The 23,035-nt window shown below is 50.4% G+C and overlaps 2 protein-coding genes across 2 annotated transcripts in view; one reads left to right on the top strand and one right to left on the bottom strand.

Moving 5' to 3' along the window:
• LOC128274615 (uncharacterized) overlaps positions 1-14,004 on the top strand; it is a 32,727-nt gene extending 18,723 nt beyond the window's left edge. Inside the window, exons 19-27 of the mRNA XM_053012858.1 lie at positions 55-5,097; positions 5,268-5,395; positions 5,471-5,583; positions 7,171-7,292; positions 8,764-8,914; positions 8,986-9,179; positions 9,547-10,591; positions 10,666-10,787; positions 10,861-14,004. Of these exons, the coding sequence (XP_052868818.1) occupies positions 55-5,097; positions 5,268-5,395; positions 5,471-5,583; positions 7,171-7,292; positions 8,764-8,914; positions 8,986-9,179; positions 9,547-10,591; positions 10,666-10,787; positions 10,861-11,017 (7,075 nt within the window). The 3' untranslated portion in view covers positions 11,018-14,004. The remainder of the gene's footprint in view (positions 1-54; positions 5,098-5,267; positions 5,396-5,470; positions 5,584-7,170; positions 7,293-8,763; positions 8,915-8,985; positions 9,180-9,546; positions 10,592-10,665; positions 10,788-10,860) is intronic.
• A 494-nt stretch (positions 14,005-14,498) lies between these two features.
• On the bottom strand, positions 14,499-22,506 carry LOC128270671 (uncharacterized). The gene is made up of 3 exons (XM_053008083.1): positions 22,326-22,506; positions 16,489-17,007; positions 14,499-15,454 (listed from the first exon to the last, which is right to left on the bottom strand). Exons 1-3 carry the CDS (start codon positions 22,504-22,506, stop codon positions 14,499-14,501), a joined length of 1,656 nt encoding a protein of 551 aa, XP_052864043.1.
• Positions 22,507-23,035: the final 529 nt, after the last annotated feature.

Here is a 23,035-nt window from a genome sequence, read left to right as displayed (position 1 = left end):
AAACCTGTTTCCAATCCATCTAAAACACTTGATCCTCGCTTGTTACCATTGCAGGAAACCGCAAGAGGACTCGGAGATCATCGATCAAACGGAACTGCCGACGTTCTCCCGCATCCCGGGTTTGAAACTGACCGGCACCGGTTACGCCGATCTGCTGATGGTGTTTGAGTTTTTGCACAACTTTGGAGAAACGCTGGGTTTCGGTGAGTACGAAACAAAAGTTTTGTTTGTTTCGCCAACCTGCAGATCACATGTTAATTCTGTTGTTGGATGTTTTGCAGACATGGAATCACTGCCTTCGTTGCAATCGCTGCATCAAGCGCTAACGTCCGAGAACGCGATCGATGCCGAGGAAGAGCTGCTCTCGGTGATGACCCACCTGTTGGTGTGCGCCATCGAAGACCCAGGAATTCCGAACCCGGGGCGCCACACTACGCTGCTTGGCCAGACGCTGCGCCAGGCCGACATTACGCACACAAACGTGTCGGAAATACTGCGTATCTATCTGTACGCCGTAGCGACGGGTGAAGTGCGGCTGCAGTCGGGTATAAATCTCGAGCGCGATCGTGACGCGCCGTCCAAGCACCATTTGGTGAACGACGAAGACTTCAAGATGTGCAGCACAAAAAATTCCCAGTTCTACGAGCTGCTGGCTGAGAATGCGCGCTACAAGCTGTCGGAGCTGCTGAAGGATAAACCGTTCGTTGCGCTCAACCCAACGACGAAGACGGAAATTCTCGCGATGCTGTGCAACGATCTGCTCATGAACAAGGCGGTCTGTAAGCAGATTGACAGTAGCCTGGAAGCGCAGGCGCAACTCAAAAAGGAGCGCTATCTGTTGGACAACAAGATCCGGAAGTACAAGATGCTGGTCGCCCGCAAGCAGCGGCTGGAGCAGTACGAGAAGGCGCAACAGGCGGCACTCGAGAAGTCACTCTCGATGAAGGCGGCAGAGGAAGCGAAACGGGTCGCCGAAGAGGCGGCAGCCCTAGCGGCGGCCGCGGTTGCCGCTACCGCCGTCAACACGGACGCGGCGGCGGCCGGAGGTGCCGGTGAAGGTTGCGAAGAGAGCGCGATGAAAGTGTATTCGGGTGAAGGTGTAACTGGTGCTGATGGCGTCAACAGTTCGCTGGAGAACGGTGGCCCTACTGAGGGAGTTAAAGCGTCGGAAGAGGCGTCGGAAGGTGTTAAAACGGATGGACCACCGATGCTGCTGGGAGATGCATCGGCGGCCGACGAAGCGACGTGTCTTGAGGAAGGCGAAATATTCAACAAAAACGATCACAGCCAGAGGAACGGAGGGGACGAGGAACACAAAACGGTCGAGCACAACAATGACGCCGCCGCCGGGGTTGAGGGTGAGGATGACGAAGACGATGATGATGATGATGACGATGACGATAATGATGTGGTGGAAATCGTACCGATGCCGGTCACCTGCACGGTGACGGAAGAATCCTGCCCCAACACGATCGCACCGTCACCGGAGGATGGCGAAAATGGTGAACAGTCGAAAAGTGAACCTGTCTCCGAGGGAGGAGATGCCATCGGCAGTGCCGCTGTTTCGGGGTTAGAAACTGGCAGTGATGTTGGGAAATTGGCCATCGAAAGGGATGCATTCGCAGGGGACTCGGACGAACCGGAAGCAACAGTCAATGGCATCGAGATGGGTGATGCGAAAGAGAAGGACGTGAACGGGGATGGCAGTGTCGCGCAAGAAAACCACAGTCCCTCAATCGGTGGCCCTAGGGTGGTCGAAGAATCGGGTCCGCTGGCTCACACCTCCACACCATCTCTGCCGCTCGTTCCGACGATGCACCACAAACCCCTGCTTCAGCTCGAACCGGGAGAGATTCCTCCTCCGGGGATGGATCTGTCGGCCTATAGCCAAGCACCGCTCGACATCATCCCTACCATTTCCGTGCCGTCCACGCCGGAGGAAAGTCCGATAAAGATTGGTGATAATGGGGTTACGATGATCGGCTCTGCCCTGCCAAATGGAGGGCTGATTAAACCGCTAACGGATGACCATCACCACCATCACCATCACCAGGGCCAGGGCCATCATGCATCGAACAGCTCGGCTACCGAGCTCGATCTGCTTTCGAAATCGATGATTGGCACTGGCGGCGCCGGTGGTGTTGGTGTCGGCGGAAGCACGTCGTGTGTTGGCGAGCGTGTCGACGACGACAACAGTGACCTGGAGAGCGAAGGTACGCAGCTGGAGGAGGACGAAGACGCCCACCTGACCGCGGAAGAAGCGCAACGGAAGTACGATAAAATACTGGAAACCTCGTTCCAAAACAAACAACAACTCGAGAACGCCCTCAACCAGCTGCGGGTGAAGTGTTTCGGCCAGGATCGGTTCTGGCGCCGCTACTGGAACCTGGGCAAGTGCGGCGGCATCTACGTGGAGGCGATGGAATCGACGCAACCGGAGATGTACCGCTACGAGAACGCCCTGGAGGAGCTGCAGGCCCGCCCGGATTACGTGCCAAAGTATGCGCCTGCTCCGGTGGCGGCTGATCATGGGGTGAAGATCACGAAGCGTGATCCTTCCGGCAGTGAGCCAGCCCCTGGTGGTGCCGCCGATGGTGATTGTAAAAAAGAGGAGCTGGAACTGGAGAACGGCGGCGACGGAACGCACAAAGTGGAACCACTTTCTTCGGTAGATGAAGCTGCAAGCGGCGGCAGTGGCAACAAGCGCAAAAGATGCTCTTCGGTGTCGTTGAAGAAGCTGAAGAAAAAGAAAAAGAAACCACGAACCACCTCCGAGGGTGGTGCGTCCTTCGGGGGCGGCGGTGGACAGACGGAGGCTTCGGCTGCCGCAGCCGATGACGGTGACGATGAGGATGAAGATGAGGACGACGAAGGTGACGAAGATGACGAAGCGGCGGACAGTGACCGAGGGGAGCATGAAGCGACGAATGATGATGGGCGCTGCTCGCGGACGAGTGTCAGCAATGGACCCGCACTGGAAGACGGCCGCACCGGTGATTCACAGTCTGACGATTGTAAGATCATCGATGAGCCGGAAGTGGTCCTCACGGAAGGCGCCGCTAGCGCCGTTACTGATGTGGCCCACACGGACGAGGAAGCGAAGGAGAAGAACAGCAACGTGGAGCAGCCACAACGGGCAACTGGTGGCGTCGATCAGTTGTCGCCGGATGCTTCTTCTGTACATCCCAATTCACAACCGGAAACTACATCGGTTTCTGCGGCGCTCGGCACTACCAATACCGGCGGTGGCATCACTGGCCCAGCTGGGCGGACGAAAAAACCCGACGATCAGCTGATGGACATCGAGGACTCGATCCCAACGGCGATCCTCGTGCAAAAGGGTAACGATCACGACGAAACGAAAACGGTCGAAGTGAACAGTCAGATCGGAGGGGTGAACGTCGTTGGGTCGAACCCATTGACCCAGCAGCAGCAGCTCCAGCAGGAGGAAGACGACGACGTGACGATGGTGCAGGAAGAAACACCGACCATCACCATCCCGGACGATGACACGGAGAGCGGCGATCGGTCGACCGATCAGAGGACACAGCAGCAGCCGATCGACGAGAAGGGATCACAACAGCTGACCGGCGGTGGGGAAAGTGGTGGCGTTGTTGGTATGATGAACTGTGATATGAAGCCAAAACTGGTGGAGAACGGCGGAACTGGAGGGAGCGGCGAGGATGGGCTGCGTGATCCGGGTGAGCTGGTCGAGTGTCAGCTGCGCGAGGTGGACGATGAGGAATCGGCGGGTGAGCAGAAGCGAGACGCAGACTTCAAAGGCACCCAGAAGACCGTGAGCGCCACGGGCAAGCCCCAGGTTACGACGACCACAACGAATGCCAACACGAAGACGACCACTTCGATCATCTCGTACGGCAGCGATGTGGAGATGATCGAGGTGAAGGAAGAGGAGGACGAAGGATGCACGAACAACAGCAGCAGTCTGCGCGGTGGTGCATCGACGATCATCGGACCGGCCCGTTACCTGTATCTGCGCGACGTCGAGACGAAGCAGGAGAAAGAGTTCAGCGATCAGCTGCTAAACCGCTGGTTCTCGATCGTCGATAAGGAGCTGCCCCTGGCGAGCACCGAGTGCCCTCTGCCGACGATCAACGGCCACACTCCGGCCTCGATGGCACGGCAGATTTTCACCAACATTACGTGCCGCGAAATCTGCCAACTGCAGGGCAACCGGTGGGACATCGGGAACAACATCCAGTTCTTTAGCGTGCCGCTCGAGAAGGGCGTCGAGATACACTTCCCGAACGAGTCGATCCTGTCGCTGTCGGGCCTGGACGATGACGAGATCGGCGATGTGATTGGCCGGAAAAGCAAACCCGAACCGCTGCAGCTGTCCGACATGAAGCCCGCGTTCAAGCGGGAAACGATCGACTACATCTACAGCCAGCACCATCCGAACAACCTGAAGGCGGAGGTGAAAGACGAAGCGGGCGGCGATCCGGAAGAGTACGGGAACTTTTCGCTCCCGGCGTACATGACACTGACGCTCTCGAATCTGACCGCGTACGTGCAGTGCGATCAGTTTCAACCGCTGCAGATGACGGCGGAAGAGGAGAAGCAGCTGGAGGACATCAAGCTGCACGGTGCACCCCGCAAAACCGAACCGACGGTCGTTCCGCGGGAGTTTCGCTACGGCTGGTGGAAGATCAACGACATCGAGGAGCTGAACGAACTGATCAAGCGCCTGAACCCTCGGGGCGTACGGGAGCGGTTGCTGCGGCAGAGCTTGCTGGAATCGCTGGCCGAAAGTGTCAATCTGAGTACCCCGCACCATGTGGCGCACCCGCGTGCACCGCCCCCCGCGTGCGGTTACATCGAGCCGGAAGCCTGGAACGCGTGGAATCCGACGATCGCGCGGCGCGTCGAGATTGCGCTGCTCGATCAGATCGAAGCGATGGAGGACAAGGTGGCGAGCGCCTCGATGCAGGTGAAGGGCTGGCAGATGCCGCAGCGCGAAGGGGACAGCGAGAACGGGGTCGTGGAGGACGTGACGATCGAAATGCTGCGCGAGCGGATCCTCGGCATGGAGGCGGCCATCGAGCGGCGCTACCTGAAGCCACCGCTGGGAATCAAGTGAGTATGATCTAAAGGGTTGGCGGGGCGCGGGACAGAAGTGGGTGCGAAGCAACCTTGCGGGAGGGGCCAACGGACTGCTGCTGGGTCCGCCCTTCCGCCCTCGATTTCGATGGCACATGCTGATGGTAACGCTCCGGCAAACCACACTTTGGGTCTCCCATCCACAGCACCACCGAGGCACAGATGGCGGTGATTGTGCAACAGGAAGCAAGTCACCACAACCAGAACAATTCGAACGTGTCGAACATCTCGAACTGCTCCAACAGCTCGGCCGAGGACGAGAACTTGCCTAAAGGTACGAAGCGAACTCGAGATACGAACGGCGGGCTCCCATTCTTAACGATCCGCGGTCTTGCTCTGTTTGCTGTAGGTTTGCTATCATGGCGCGATGCAGTGGAACGCTCCGTCACTACCGCCCAGCTGTCGATGGCACTGTACGTGCTGGAATCGTGCGTTGCCTGGGACAAGAGCATCATGAAAGCGGTAAGTCGCGGCCCTCACGTACATCATACACCACCACCGTCCACACGTTTCCACGCCAACCGACTACTGCGTGGTGCGGAAACTCTCCACGTAGAACGTCTCTATGACTACGTGACTGTGTGTGTGTGTGTGTGTGTGCGCCTTTATTTTTGTATCATGTTTTGTGTGTGTAATATTGTTTCGTAAAAAGAAAAGTATCGACAAACAAAAAGCACCACAACAGCTGGTAATACCACCAACTGGTGCTTCGTAGAAGCAGACGCGTACTTTATTATTTTAACATTTCAAACAGTAATATTTTATGAATTCTATCTATCTACCGTAAACCGTGAACCGCCAAACACCGTCCAAACCGTCGTCGCCTCAGTCAGTCACTGCATACCCCCATCGATCGCAGGCTCCTGCGATCAGGATCTGGCCCATCACCATAGTGTAGTGTGTACACACGTGTAACAAGTCGTATACCCTCGCCCCCCAATCCCTTCACCAACATCTTATCTATGTGTTCGTTCGTTTGTGTGTGTGCTTGTGTGTGTTGCATGACTTTAATACCCGTTTTTTCGTTGCCTACCACCATCCCTCATCATTAGTTCGCTGCAATGATGATGATTTTCATCACTTACTTGATTATAGTTCCATATAGAGAGTAGCAGCACAGTTTTCACGGCTCACATATAGTTTGTGTGTGTTTCGTTATTATTGTGTTCCGTGCTTTGTTTAGTAACAGCCGCTGTCGTTAGTTTTTGGTCCACATGTTTTTGTTCACATCCTCGTCCTTCCCCCCCAATTTTGTGGTTGTCCTTTTTGCTGCTGCCTAATGCTGCTCAGCGCGTGTCCAAATACTGATTGTTGTTTCTTTCTTTCTTTATCATTTTCTTTCTTTTATCCTTATATATTCGAATCAATATCATTGGCATATGCTGCTGTAAAATGCATTTTTTACTCGTTCGAAATCTCGTTTTTGTCGTGGTATCGTTGCATATGATTTAAACTTTGATTTTCAACTGCGAACCTCTCAACCTTCCCCTTACGAAATTACCGCCCAATTTTGGGCGATTCTATTGGTCCGCGCACTTGTTTCCTCACTCACCCACCACCAACACCACCCGGGATGCAATCGAATGCCCGTTTTGGTTTTCGCTGCTGCGCGCCCGTGTGAGGACAATCTAACGACTTTAAACGAAATACTCCTTGGTGGATGTTGCGCCATTGTTTCTTTAGCTACGCTCGAATGAGAAGGTGAAAAAGAACGGTGGTAGCCAAAGGCCAAGGGCGGCGGCTGCAGGAGGAGGAGGAGGCAGCAAAGGAAGCAAAAAGAAAAATGCCGCTAACCAAGCACCGCCGCCGGCATTGGGTGGTGGCGCCCAAGCGAGCAAGAAAAGCACTGCTACTACTAATAATCATGCTACCAACGCTACTAACAACTCGGAATCTGGTGGAACGGCGGCGGCGGCGGCGTTGACGGCGACGGCGGGAACTGCGGTGACTGCGACGGCGGCGACGACGGCGACGATGGCGACGATGGCCAACGGCAAAGCGAAGAAGAAAGTCACCTCGAAATCCAAACTGTCTTCCCTTCTATTGCAGAATTGTCAGTTCTGTCAATCGGGAGAGTCCGAGGACAAGCTGCTGCTGTGTGATGGTTGTGATCGCGGCTATCACACCTACTGCTTCAAGCCTCGCATGGACAAGATACCGGACGGGGACTGGTGAGTGCCTAGGGCGGTGTGATACGGGGCCAGGAGCTTCGGTAGCAATAAGAACTAGCATTCTGCATGATGATTATGATCATGATTTTAGAACAATAACTGAATCGCGAAGGTAGACAAAGTAGAAACACGATAACTAAGCTATACTAAGTTGTTCATTATATTCGGAGCCTCGATAACATGGAGCGCTGCTACGAGTCTAATTTTTTTGGATTGGTACACTCTTCAAATGAACGTATGTGATTTCAATCGATCATTTACTTGTTTTTTTCACAAGCCATTTAGTATCGACATGTCACAGTATGTTTTACAGCTAGTTTGACGTCATCATTTGATGTAAAACGCTTTCCGCGCACAGTTTGTTTTGGTCTGAAAACAGATGGAAGTCGCTATGGGCCAAATCTGGTGAATAGGGTGGATACTCAAACAATTCGAACTTTATTTCATGGATTTTTGCCATTTTCGAAATGCTCTTCTGACAGGGTGCGTTGCCCTGATGAAAGACGATGTCTTTCTTCTGCAAAGCGGATCTTTTTTCACGAACTTTCGCTTTCAGTTGCTCTAAAATGTTACAAAAATAATCAAAATTTATTGTTTTATCAATTTGCAAGTAATCCGCTAGCAAAATTCCATTCACGTCCCACAAAACTGATGCTAACATCTTTTTAAAGCAATTTCTGGACGAACTCGTTTCGGAGCTGAAGAAAAAGGTTCATACCACTCCTTAACCTCTTGTTTTGATTCAGGATCATGGTGATAGACCTAAGTCTCATCCATAGTGATGATTTAACGCACAAAATCCACTTCATCCTATCGAAAACGCTTAAAATGTTGTAAAGAAAGAAATGCCTTTTTAGCGAATGCGGCACCCATTTTGCAAACAGCTTTCTCGAACTCAAAACTTCAGTCAAAATATTGGTTATACTGCTCAATGAGTTGGCTAGGTTGTACTTAATTTCTATCAGTGATTGGACGATTTTCGAAAACGATATCCTGTATTGTTTTACGATTTCCGATGTTGTGTCTGTTTTTTGACGTTTTTGACATGGATTGTCTTGAAGGCTACTACGACCACGTTTAAACTCAGAATACCCTTTTCATTGAAGGTGAAGAGTACTTTTATCCTTTCAACATTGATTCATTCCCAATTTCCTTTGCTTTTAAACCATTCAAAAATAAAAATTTAATCACTGCACGATACTTGGTTTTTTCCATTGTGAAAAATACTGTGACATGTCAATACTAAAAGGCTTGTAAAAAAAAACTAAGTGACCGATTGACATGAAACTTTCCATACGTTCATTTGAAGAGTGTACAAACATAACAAAAAAAATTAGGTTCGTTAAATTAGGAGTCTTGTTATCGAGGCTCCGAATATAATGAACAACCTAGTATTGCGCAAGTAAAGAGAATTTTTTAACGCATTTTAAGTTATCTTCAAATCATGACAACTTTCAAACACATTCTTTAGGTACTGCTTCGAGTGTAAGAACAAGGCCACCGGAGAGCGGAAGTGTATTGTGTGCGGAGGACTGCGGCCACCGCCGCTCGGCAAGATGGTGTACTGTGAGCTCTGCCCCCGGGCTTATCACCAGGATTGCTACATACCGCCGATGCTGAAGGTGCGGATGATTGTAATTCCCAAGACGCGCGCAAATGTTTCAATTCCAATCTTTTGCTCTCCACCCCACAGTATCCACGGGGTAAATGGTACTGCCAGAACTGTGTTTCGAAGGCACCGCCCAAGAAGAAACCGCAGCGTAAACCGAAGGAACGCACCACCAACAACAGCTCGCAGAACCACTCGATGCTCAGCACGTCGCTAAACAGCTCGCAAAATCAGTCGTTGAACTCGTCGCACGAAGACATTGCAACGACCCCGTTAAGGTAGCTATTGTTGTGGTGCTTTTGCAGAACGTCACTTACGCCACACATTGCTTACAAAATTACATTTCACTCGATACCGACACCACCATCCACACTTATTCTCATTTCTTACCTACTCACCGGCTGTCTGGTGTCTGTGTTTCATTTCTCATCATTCTCTTCACGAACTTACCATCACCATCATATTTTATGTTTTCCGTTCGGCTCTGGGCTTTGGTTGGTCAATTATTAACACTCACACCCCAATTTGCGCCACTTTTAACACTTGCTTTGTTGCGCCCGCCATATGGGTACATAATCGTTGAAGATCGTTGTTGTAAAGATGAGAACAATTTAGAAGATATTAAAGAGAACCCAATTAATACAGTCCAGCACATTCAATAGCGTCCACGAGTCATGAAGAGTCGTCGGCGCCACAGCATCTACAGCAGCATCCGGTCGTCGTCGGTGGCAGCAGCAGCAGCTCTCTGCAAGCGACGGTACCGATCGGGGCACCAACCTCGTCCTATCATCACCTTCACCAGCAGTATCCACAGCTCCAACACCACCATCACCATCCCCAGTACAGTGCCCATAGTGGCAGCGCCGCCGTTCCGGTTGATGCTGGCAACTATGCCGCTTGCCATCCGCCGGTGCCCCTGGAGCATCAACAGTTGTCCTACCAGCAACAGCAACAATACTACCAACAGTATTATCAAACGCAACCACAAGCATCACTACCGCTCCCGCTGGCACCACCGCCACCGACAGCCACACAGCAGCAGTACTACCCACCTTCGGCCGCTGATTACAATGCCCTTTATCAGCAGCAACAGTCTGCTCAAGCGCATGTCACTGAAGGACAGCCCCATTTCGGTGGTGCTGATGGAGGTGCTTCGACTTGCGAGCCTCCCGCTCCGGTGGTAGTTGCAGAGGCCGGTCACGCAACCGACTACGAGAGTAACATCAATCGGGACACAACGACGGTTGGTCTACCGCAGGGAACCGAAGTTAATGACTCTTCGCAGACGGTTACACAATCCGCGGATCAGCAACACACAACGCAACGTGAAGGTGCGTCATCCTCTCCATCGACGGCTGGTAGTAGTAGTAGTAGTGGCAGCAGCGAGGAGCAGTATTACGTCCCGCCGTCGGGACAGACGACGACGGTGGCGGCTTGCACTTCCGGCTACTCGGACATTGAACAGCAGCACAGTGTGGGCGATGCTGGTGATGGTGGCGGCAGCTGCGGAGGCGATTCGTCCGAGGAGTACGCATCGCGGCCTTCCCCGATGAAGGACTCGTCGGAACCGCGCAAGGAACGTTCACGCGAGCGGGACGAGGCGAAGGAACGGGCAAAGCAAGAGAAGAAGGCCACCAAGAAGCTACTGAAGGAGCTGGCCGTCTGCAAGACCATTCTGGAGGAAATGGAGGTATGTCCCCTTTGGCGCTCCCCTATTATGTCGTCCGTGTTCTTAATTTATTTTCTTGCCCTTTTTTCGTACAGCTTCACGAAGACTCGTGGCCATTTTTGCTGCCGGTAAACACGAAGCAATTTCCAACCTATCGCAAGATCATCAAAGTTCCGATGGATCTTTCGACGATCAAAAAGCGCCTCCAGGAGCTGACGTAAGTGTATCTGTTTGGGCTCGGCCGTTGAAGCTTCTATTCATTTCGTAATGTTTTCCTACCCTCGATCCAGATACAAATCACGCGACGACTTTATCGTAGACGTGCGCCAGATATTCGACAACTGTGAAGTCTTCAATGAGGATGACTCACCCGTCGGTATCGCTGGCCACGGTATGCGAAAGTTTTTCGAGCAGCGGTGGACCGATCTGACGGACAAGCACTCCTGATACCATGCACCGCAAGCGTCCCAAGTACCTGTTCCCGGTTCGAACGCGCCGGCGGGCTCGTCGTTTTCCACTCCGGTGGAAGCGGAATCGCCGACGGATGGGACCACCACATCTCCGATGGCGGTCGTTTCGGTCGCTTCACAAATGTTGCCACCTCCACCACCACCCTTAATGGCCGCTGGCACATCATCGCTGGTACTGCAACAGTATCCGAGGGAACTGAATGTTTGCCCTGCCGCAGACAACAGGACGATCGTGAGACGGGATGAAGCGGGCGAGAAGAACATATCGTCAGCCGAATGGGGCAGCGCGTAAAGAGAGTTGCGCGCGGGATGAGCCTGACGCAACTACTAGTACTGTGTGAAACTTAAGCTAACCAACAACCAACAGAGAGACAAGACTGCGCTTAACACACGGGGTCCGTGGTCTGACAGCAGTTCGCAGTTCTTCGTAGGGCACCGAACACACGAGCATATGTCGCCCAGATACCGTGCAATTGAACATAGAACGAGTGCTCCATCGATCGTGGCCAGTGTGTGAGGGTAAAGCGAGTCAAAAAGAAAAAAAATTGTAAATATCTAGAACAATAGCAAGGTTTTGAGAAGTTTGTTTTTTTTTACGACGTTAGCCATTACGACGGAAGGCAATTACAGTTCGATTTGTAGTTTGTGCAGTAAATGATCCAAACGAGAACCGAACCGAACGATTTCCCCACTGGGGATGGTAAAAATGGATGCAACAATCGTTGAAAATGAACCGGGAAGAATGAAGGTAGCCATTTTAAATTAAAACCCTGCCGAAAACGGCTGCACAAGGGGAGACAACCAGCAAGAGTAACCGGTCGCGAAAAGTATTATACAACAGTGGCGAAACGGCGCACACAACAATAATTACAGCTTTTTCTGTTGAACAATAGGAAAACGAACAATTACAGCAAATGTAGACCGAGAAAGATTGTGAGTTCAGAGAGAGAGAAAGTTAAGCAAACACGTTGATAACTGCAATGAGACTGACCGGTCTCGCCTCTCGTTTGCCGTAGTTTAGTCCGTGAAGAAGTGTACTATGCGTAAGAATTCGTCCCTCCGTGCAGTGACTGGCTAGTGTTTAAGAAGAAAACCGTTAGAAACCGGGGTTTGTGGTGTGGTGTCGTCAGGCTGACGTCAGGCGGCGGTAGAAGCAAGATTTTACGAAGCGAAACACAAATATCTCATTCATTAGCTAGTAGCGTGTTCCGCCTGCGACCGCTGCACCACCCCGTGAGAACTCCATCCTTTCCCTTGTTCCGACATCAAGCGAACTCGTTCTCGACCCCGAGAGGCAATGATATACTATTTATTGTAATAAAAGTGAACGACCGAGAAGAGAGAGAGTATATGTGCCGAGAATCACTCAATTATGTTGTATAAATGACTGAGATAGAGAAAACGGTGAGCACCGGAAGCGCGTGTTACGGCGAGAATCGGATAATACTAACCTTAAGCGCGCAAAACAACTGTGGCCCTCTAGCTCAACCCCTGCCCTGTAGTGATGTTTTGGGGGGCTCTGCTACACAACATTCGCCGATGGTCTCAAGAAACACTGTGGTGCTCTGCAGAAAAGAACCATGAAGATGGAGTATTCTTTGCAGGCACCGCGACATACCCTATAATACAAACATACACACATGGTTACGTATAATTTCTTTAAACGACAACTAGGTTTAGCAATATATTTGTACATTTGGAAGCTTGATTTTCTTAGAACTTTCTTTCGTGGAAAACTTCTTCGTTCTCAAGTAAAAGCATCAAGCAGAGAGGAGGAATGGAAAAGGATGTTGTATTTGTTTGTTGTCCCGTATGTGCCACCTGTGAGCGTCGTGTTCTTGTCACGTTCTCGGTCACTCCTTCGGCAACAACACTTTTCATTGGTCCCACTTGAATGAAAAAGAGCTACGAGCGCGATGAAAACGATTCAGACAAATCAAAGCTCTGCGCGTGGAGTAGTTTTGAGTTACATTTCAATTCCCTGAGCCAGTAACGATGGCCAGTTCTGAGCTGCGACCGGTGAATGCATTTAGCGAACGCGAACAGATGTAATAATAATTGTAATGAAGAATGCGCGCGCAAATCAGCAAACACGTGAGAAACACATGAGACGAAATGAATATAACGAAAGATTGGCAACGACAGAGCCGGATGGAGCAAACGTAAAATGCTTATAAATGTGCAAGCAAATGTAATAATGAGCACATCCGACGGCAATTTTATATGACAGAGACAGAGAAGCTCATAGAAGCGAGACACACGTACACCGTATGGGTGATGAGGACGCGAAACAAAATCTCCCAAAAAACATTGCATTGTTGAGGAGAGTGTAAATATGATTTTAATTTCCCACGCGCGCACCAAATTGGTATCTTCATTACGTTCACCATCTCTCCCACCGTGTAACTGCGTGTGGTGCACACACCGAATGGCCACCCCGGCGAATGGTATTTTCGGAGCGCACAGCAACGTAAAACGATTTCATTGTTGTGTGTGTCTGCCTGAATAGAGAGAACAATCCTGGGTTTTGTGCTGACGGAACGGACAATTGTTTTACTTCCTAGTTTAATGTAACATAATCATTATAACTGTGTCTCGCCGCACGCAGATGACTTACACACACTCCTCCGACTTCTTCTGAGGGCGACTTTTCTGGTGCGCGAAATGTGTCATCGTAGCAACGCGCGCAATGCGTTGTTGCACCAACTGGAGGGCAAGGAACAAGAGGCACAGAACCGCGGGTACTATTCGCACTCTTCGCAGCCTGTTATACATATTTGTACATATAGGACTCTCACAAACACATTTACAAACTGACTACCGAATTAATTAGGTCCAGAGACCGCGCGCGGGAACGGCGTCGGTGGAGAATAAACGCGCGGGAAAGGCGACACAATAAAATTATACTTTCCGACGGAAACGACGATATGAGCGTGTAGCATGAGTAAGGTTTATGATATTGAAATATAATAATGATAATTAGTGAAACAGTGATAAAATTTAACGCCGGCGGTTGCTTGTTCTTGTTCTGACTGACATCCGAAGTATCATCATCAGCAGTGGAAGGGAGGATGGAAGCTCCAATCTTACCTTCTTACGTTCGTCCGATATCTGCCGGACGATGTGAAGGACGATAATCAAACACGGCCGAGTAATCCTTATTCAAATTATCGTCTATTTGTCCCTTTTTGCTGGATTAAATGTATACTTAACGCTTAGTCTATGTACAGATGTTGTCCTTTTGGTTCCAAGGATTTGGTGAAGCTCCAGGACGCCAGCACTGAAACCTACTCCGCGCTCCTCTCACCCATTGCGACACAGAAACGCGACGGTGACGGAGGACAATCGTAACTATGGTGCTTGCTTGTTGTTGTTAAAACTCTGTGTCTCTGTGTTGTTTCCTTTTTTCCTCTATTGGTTTGCGTCTTTGCGTGTGTTATGGCTTATCGGCTTACGGATTAATTGCGCGCGTGACGTCGCGTTTTGCTGTCCCGAGCGTTTCCCGTGCCCGACCCGTCCAGGGCGTTGTTGCCCGGCGACCCCTCCAGCATCTCGCCGAACGAGGCACTGTCGAGCAGGGTGAGCAGCGTATCAACGGCGACGCCTTGCTCATCGGACGGAACCGGTGGCCGGGCGTCGAGTGGACCGCCCGTAGTCCGGTAAACCGGTGGCATACGAGTGGTGACGACCGCCATCGCTGCCCCGGTGTTCGGATCGTGATTCACGACGTGCCGTACGATCGGATCCCGGGTGCTGGCCACCGGCACCATGCGTGGCAGCTGCATCAGTGTGTCGTTGGTGTTGAGTCCGTAAGTTTTCACCTTCGAGTGACCTTCGATAATCAAGTAAAGAGGTCCCCGCTCCATCGGTGCCGATGTGGCCGGTTGTTTGTAGTGCGAGAAGATCCTTTCGGTTGAGGTTAGAATCGGTGAAGCGGTTGTGGTGGTTGTCGTGGCCGGTCGCACCGTTATGGGCGGCGAGCCGGTAGTGGCGAACGGGCCCATCGGAGTGACAAAGGGTGTGCGAATTTCGGTGTTCAACGGGGCCTTCGATGGCTGAACGTATTCCGTCGTCTGCGGTGGATGGAACACCGTCTGGGCCATGGCGTTAATGTTCTGCGGATCGTAAAAGCTCGACGTGTACTCGGTGACCGTGCTGGTCATGGCGGTCTTGGTGAACGGATACGAGTGTTCGTTTTGGAGGATGGTCTTCAGCAGCGGGCGCTTGATGATCGAGGCCGTGTCACCGGCCGGGGTCGTTAGCCGGATCGTCGTAAGGTATGGTTGGGGTTGCTGTTGGCGGTTGCTGCTAAACCCGGCGGCCGCTGGTTGTTGTTGTTGGGGTCCTTCGCGATGATGGTGCAGGAACTGTGCGGTGATGCCTCTTTGGGGCGCTGTTTCTGGCAATTTTTGACCTGTGAAAAAACAAGAATCATAAGATGGCACATAAGTGGCACTTCATTTTCACACATCACACAACCCCTTTGGGTGGCCTATTTCTTCATCGTCCAAATTGCATCTTTTAAGCCGTTTCTGATTTCGTTCGTCGATCAATACATTTTCCTCCGTAAATTTCAAAAATAAATCGATGTGCCTCGATCGTCGATTTGTTTTAGTTAAACGCAGAAGCATCATTGACCGCAAGTTGTTGCTCGTTTGGTACGAATGGAGCGCATTTCTAGGTTCTCTTTTGTTCCATTCCAAGATTCCAAGATTGTTCCGATCTTCCTGTTCTGGTTGGTTCCTCTTGAAAATCCTCGCCATTTTCACATATGTTAAATTACGTTTTCGTCACTTCAAAATAAAGGCAACTACATTCGAACAGTATCCTGATTTTTCGACACGGACTCTTGGTTCTATTCTAATATTGTGTTAATAGCTTAGACTCGTTTAGATGCCAACTAGTTGATGGTAGGGTTAGTTTATTTATAACCCCGTACGCGGGGTATTACCCTCTAAAGCCTATTTTTAGCTTCGAATTGCTTTATCAGCCTACAGGGTGCATCATCATGACACAGCGGAAATTGTTGCTATTCCGTTGTCTATTACCGAAATGTCTAATGAAGCGGTCATTTGATCGATATTGTATTCTGAGTAAATTGTTAATAAACGACATTCTATACTCTAAATAAATCTTGTTTATTTGTCAAAATCGACTGAAAAATGGCAGAGTTATTTAACATTTCAAAAGGTCTTGTCATGATTACGCATCCTGTATTAATACACTTTTAAAGAAAAAGTCAAGTGGATCCTTTAATGAAGCTATTTCGCATACGCATCAGGTGACACAGATCTGGAGCAAGAATCCAGGAATAGATTGAATTAAATTACAAAGTGATATCGAAGAAAAACGACAGCGATAAACAGTATTGATCCTGATCGATAATGATCAAGCATATTACGCACTGTTTTGCTAATCAACGAAGCTTTCCCACGGCTTGGAACGTACCTGCATGCGGCGGTGGAAAAGGCGCTCCCGGACGGTACTTGAAGTCATCGTTCGGTTGACTGTCCACTCGCTGCGAAGCCAACGCCGGGGCGCCCCAGAAGCCGGTTCCATCCTGGGACAATCCCAGCAGGAACGGGGCGTTCAGCGGCGGTGGCATCAGGATAGTCGGCAGTTCGCGGGTATTGAGCGCCCCAGAGCCGCCGGCACCGTGGTGCAGCACGCCCGGGGAATAGTAGTGGCGGCGCTGCTGCGACACTCCGTTGCTCCACTGTGGCCCTGCGTCCTTGTGCTGGTGCAGGCTGCTGACGCTGGCCTTGTTCTTCGAGGGCACACCGAGCAGCAGGATATCGTTGCCCTGCGGCTTGTCCTTGTTGGCCGTCCCGTCGGACCAGTAGCGCACTCGGTCCAGCACCGGTGGACTGTAGTCGTACGTTGGGTCGTTCTTTAGCGGGTCACCTCGGCCCACCGGCAACCATTCGTTGTATTCCAACCGTGGGGAGTGAAAGTTCCGCGCCAATTCTAGAGACGGGGAAGGAAGAAGAACTGAATGTAGAGGGTTTTATTTTGCCTTCGTCCGATGTTCCTGCTCATTGGAGCTTCTGGCTTCGAGCTCAAGATGAGCTCCACCCTGTTCCGTCGTGTCATTAAACACACAAATAGAAACTAGAGGACGCGAAGAGTGCTAGGCGGTTGCGTAGAAAGCATCGCTCAACCTCACGCGGTACGCGGTACACGCGGTGGGAACATTGCTTCAGGAGTCCCTGGGCCTTTTTCAATTTCCCTCCCAATAGCGCCCGGCAGCGGACGGTACCGCACGCCGCCCGTTGATCACCGGTTTATCGCACCGGCAGACCGGTTCCGTTGCCGCCACGCGCGGCGACGGTGCGGTGGTTGTCGGCGACATAAACGCACGCCACCACCCATTCACCTAATCTCGCGCCGAGGCCCGGCGGCGGGAAGCGAGCATTACACCCTTTCCCAGCGGGCAGACACCAGGCCCAGCTCAGTGTCTTCTTCTGGCGATTGAATGAATTTCGTGCGCCAAAGGAAAGTGGTGACTGCCACTGCCGCGATGAAGACAACAATGGCCAATAAAAACGTGCCGGTCGGTCGGTCGGGCCGGTGCAATTGCACCCAGCAGCCGATCCGCGTCCGTTAACGACCTTACCTTCACCTCGCGAGGCTCGGCTGGCCTAGAGGGGAGCCAGCTGTGCTGCGGGGAGATTGCCCCTGGTCTTAGCTGGTGGGCTATTGACTTCGTCAAGTTGTCGTCTATGCTTACAGTGCCGTCCGGCCGGCCGAGGATACCATAGAAACAATTCGCCACGGTCATTTAAAATGTCAAAAATAGGAGTAGAACATACAGGAAAAAAATAAGACTACTTTGGTTTGGTGTTTAAACTCAAAGCAGTTGACCAGAGTTTTGAAGTATCGCAGACAATTGTACCGCACTGTACACTACCGGATCTCTGGCCAAGCGTTCTTCCAGTGCTTCTGTAGGTCAGTAGCAATGGTGTCACCCATTACCCATTTACCCTCCATGGTTTTGGCCGTCATTGTCCCAACCACTCGCAGTCACAGCGAAGCATTAACATCGGCTGACCGGCCACTGGTTTCTGCCACTCTGTCACTGGAACTTGTCGTCGCTTTCCTTGAACTTGCCTCCATGAACTTGTCTCTTGCTGGCGGTACGAGTTCGTTGAAAACGACTTTGGGAAATGGCCAAACCCTTCCACAGACCCCTTCCGCATTTTGCCTCATTACTATCGTGGCCGCCGAGCCGAGCCGAGCCGAAAGTGTCTCTCGATCGGTACGAAACGGTTACCTAATTGGCGCCGGAAACACCGGAAGAGTACACCGGAACGGTTTTCAACCGACTCGACGATGACAAAAAAGCAGAAAACAATCGATCATCGAACCGACCGCGACCGCCGCCGCCGCCGCCACCGCCGAGTAATGAACCGACCCGATTGGTGCTGCTAAGTGATAGTTGACTGATAAATCTTCCCGCGCGGAAGTCGCTGACGACAACGATCACGGCGGCGGCGGTGGTTAGAAAGTGAAGCCCGTACTGTTTTCCGTCGTTGCGCTGCACCGCGTGCGCTTTGTGGTCGATCGCGGAGAAAGATGAGTCGCGGATGGCGAAATGCAACCGGTAATTTAGACATTTACCGTCGGCCACGGGGTGATAAATAGCCTTGGCAATGAGCGTTGGCTTGATGACAAATTTATGTCCACAAATTGATTTGCTTGGGACGATGGGAAGATGGGCCGCGAACCGCGAAAGTGAAACCGTTGCCCGGTTGCTATTTTGAGCCACGGTCTTATCAGTTTCCATTATGCCATCATTAAATAGAAGGGAGTCGTTGGCGTGGAGCGTGTGGTTGGAGTTAGACTGTCTCTTGTCAATTCCGGGTCAGGCAAAGGGCCCGCACCCGCGCGGTGTTCGGACGAAATTCGACGAACGAAAGGTTCGTCGCTTACCGCGGCGCGCAAGTCTTTCGTACGGGATTGACCCTGATCGACGGGTTTTTACAGCCGTTTGCCCAGTTTAGACAAAATAGAAAACGCAGTAAAAGCAGAATTCGCACCGCGAGATAAGATCCATGTTTAATTTACGCTCTTTTTCGCCCATTCGCCCCAAACCTTGCGCGCGCCGAGAAACCTTCTTTTGCCTTTGTTTTTGTTGATTAGTTCGGAGTCGCGTTGGCGCGTCGCACAGTGCTGCTAGACTCCATTCATGTTCCGAGCAGCCATTGAGAGTTGCTCGCACGTCCGCTCGCTCCCCGTCGAATGTGCGGCGCGGTGTGAATGAAGTACAAACAGAAAATACATAAATGGTTAAATAGCATAAACAAGTCCAGGACGCTGGGCCGCTGTTTGTCTTCGGGGGCCGGCGGTTCGTTCACTCGGGGCGCGGACCCCCAGGAGAAAAGCAATGGGACCGTTGTGTGACCGTTTTTGTTGTTGTGGTGGCCGTGGGCTGCGAGCGCCGGTCTTAAAACGCCGGTGTTGGTAGTTTCACTAATGAAATCAATAAAATATTTTAGTTGATTATCGCGACACCCGTGGCCCCGCTCGGGTAGCGCTTGGCAGCGCGCCTGGGAACGCAGGCCGGTACCTGCGCGCGTCCGTAGGGCTTGCGGCGGGGCTAGTATTGTCCGCAAGCGGCTGGCGTCGGGCGGTCCCGGCACCAGTCCCAAAATGGTTCTGCCCGATTGCGGCCTGCCCCTTATGATCGCGCGCAGATGACCGTGGCCCTGGCAGTGAATGTTCCCGACCATCCGCGCAGCATTTCTCTCACCGCACCGAGGATCCTCGAGTTGATCGCATCGGTTGCGGTTGCGGCACCGCGGGCGATGACGATGATGGCCACAAACAAACCCACCCCAAAGCGTAAGAGACTGGCGGTGGCTTGGGGCTTGGGGCAAGCAACGGTCTCGGGTCGGTTTCACCTAACTGCTGCTGCCGACGAGGTCAGGAGCCAGCGCAGTCGTTTCGCAACAAAGTATGGCATACTCGATCGTGACACGATCGGGCTCGGGCTTGAGGCGACCTCAAAGCGCATGCACCAAATTTAACCTACAAATATTTTTTATTTAGTTCCCCACATAGTCACCGTTGAGGATTGTCCTTTTCTCTCAACGTGTTACAAGTGTTTTCATTCCGTACTTTAAAAAATTCTTCTGACTGTTGCCGGACTCGTTGGCTGCCTTCACCTCATTGATGGAGCTTTTACGGTTTCCCAATGAACAATAACACATCGTTCAATAAGTCGCGAGACTACCATAGAAATGGCGCTAATAATGCCATTCATATACCAGGGTTCGAAAGTACCAACCTTCAGATGAGGTGTGTAAAAATTTGATGTAATTCGAAGCATAACCAAGAAAGCTATAGTGGTTAAAGTGACGCTACTTTTGCAATCCTGAAAAAATGGACCAAAGCGAGTTTCGTGTGTTGACAAAACATTGTTTTCTAATGGGAAAAAAACACTGTTCAAGCTCAGCAATGGCTTGAAAAACGTTATCCGGACTCTACTCCGTCGAAACCAACCATTTTTCGGAGGTATGCTGACTTCTATGCGGTCGTGCTGATAAAAATGATGCGGAACGTTCGGGGCGGCCAAATGAGGCAGTAACTCCCGAAAACATCAAGCAAGTATTGAAAATCGTGATGGGAGACCGCAAAATGAAAGTGCACGAGATAGCTGAGATGATGAACAATCAACTGGTAGTGCATTTACTATTTTGCACCAAAAATTGGATATGAAAAAGGTTTTTTTCAAATGGGTGCCGCGTTTGCGCACATTGGAACAAAAGTCACCATGGCACAATTCAATCAAAACCATGACCAAATTCAACGAATTAGGCTTCCAACTGCTTCCTCATCCTCCGTACTCGCCGGATCTGGCCCCCAGCGACTACTGGCTCTTTACGGATCTCAAAAAGATGCTCCAGGGAAAAAGATATGGCTCGAATGAGGAGGTGATCCCTGCTACTGAGGCTCATTTTGAGACAAAAAACAAATCGTGCTACAAACATGGAATTGAAAAAATAGAGAAGTGTGGAATGGTTGTATTACACTTTAAGAAGAGTATGTTGATGAATAATAAAGAATTTTGCCGATAAAATGTTGTTTTCATAGTTAGTCTCGGGACTTATTGAACGATGTGTTACGGTTAAACAATGAAGCCAACACAGTGAAACAGTGAAGGCTTTTCCATGTTGGCAATCACGAAATTTTATTACCCATCGATTTACCACGATAAGTCGATTAATCGATCGATTTACTCGATAGGGGACAGCGACGTCACAATAAACAGCCTGTAAACGACGATGAATCTAATTAGGATTCATTTTCTAAATAAATCTAGTTTAAAATCCGATAATGCAGGCTTGTAGAGGAGAAATAGTATTTTCATATGCCACCAGATTAGGGAATACCGAAGTCATATAGTCAGTTACTTAAATAAAAGGTACTATCATGATGGTGATCATGATTAATTTACGTTCTAAATAGCTTTTTCCATTACTAAACTACAGCAGCGGTTTTTCTGTTTTTCTGCTGCCTTTCATTCAGTTCATTTGGCACACATTTCCAATCTTCTGGATCTTCCAGGTCCTTCAAACGTAGGGATATGACGTATTAGGACGTATTTAGCTGATCCGTCATTTTCGTCCAAAAGTTCTGGTATTTCAGCGTCCCCGAACTTTTTTGGAGTCCTTCGACTGTTACATCAAAATACCCATGTTAAATTTTTTTAAACCGCTTAAAGTACTGCAGTATTCCAAGAGCATGATCACCGTAAGCTTCGACAATCATTTGATGCGATTTCTTAGCAGTTTTCATCAGCAGACAACGGAAAAATAATGATCCCCGCAAAACGTCATTTTCAGGCACTAAAGATGACATGGCCTTTAAAAATAAGTTGCAAACTGAATTTTTTTTTCGACCTGAAATCATTTGCCTGATGCCAAAACAAGGTAATGTTGACAAAAAAGTGTAACTATGAAGATCAAATTGACGGGTAACGCGATCTGTTTAACAATCCACTTTTATAGTTTTGGACTTGGTAACAGTAAAACTGTGTTGCCTGCCAAAGTAGTAAGAAAATAGACGACTGTTCAACTTGATAGCTACAGATAGCTACGCTGCTCCTAATCGATATCGTTTAGAGGTTTTGAAAAATGCACATCTAAAGAACTCATCGATCGTTACAGTTTTTAAACTAAACCATAAGTTGTGAAGTCTTCTGCTACTTTTTGGAACCTATGGAAAAGCTAGAAAACGGGTGCAAATTGTGTTCTGCATATTTAGTCTTAACCTATACCTACCATTGTTAAAACTAATATCGGCCGCTCCATCGCTGGCAAGGATCGAGATGTCGTGGGATTCGCTGCTACCGCTGCCAAGAGCAAAACCGTGCGCATCGCTGCTGTCCGTCGTACTGCCCAAGACCAGCAGCACCCAGAACACGAGCAGCAGCCTGTGGGGTGGTCTGCTATGGCTCCTCATCATCTTCGCTAACGGATCGGTGGCAGGTGGAGTGTCTACGTTGGTCCTGTTCCCCAAAAGACATAAAGAAATAAAAAACGGAAAGTTTATGGGCGATCAGCGCAAGGTGATTTACGCCGCCGAATGACGGCCATTTTTCGCCATTTTTTCGCTGGTTTTTTATCGCTTCGTCGAATTTCCGTCCGACCACAATATATCTACAATATCTGGTGCAAACGATGTGTGCGGGGGTTTTTTATTGGCCCTGGCCTGGTGTTGGAGGCGTTGTTGTGTCAGTGTGATGTCATTACACAATGGTATCACTTTTCCCGCCGTCGCTTCTTTCAAAACGCTCGCTGATTGATCTTTCGACTCGCCGTTCGCGCCTCGGTTAAATAGCAATCCATCGGACGGCCGCCTCCACTATTAACTCGATCTCGCGATGCATTCGATAATGCTCACCGTAATGGGCGCGCACCGCGCCCGACATTGTTGTGAAATCGGTAATGATGCCGATGCCGGGTATCAGCGACCGATCGACACCAAACAA

The sequence above is a fragment of the Anopheles cruzii genome, chromosome 3, assembly GCF_943734635.1.
Source record: "Anopheles cruzii chromosome 3, idAnoCruzAS_RS32_06, whole genome shotgun sequence".
Lineage (NCBI taxonomy): Eukaryota > Metazoa > Arthropoda > Insecta > Diptera > Culicidae > Anopheles > Anopheles cruzii.
The sequence above is the reverse complement of the archived record's forward strand: the minus strand, read 5'-3'. Positions and strand labels throughout refer to the sequence as shown.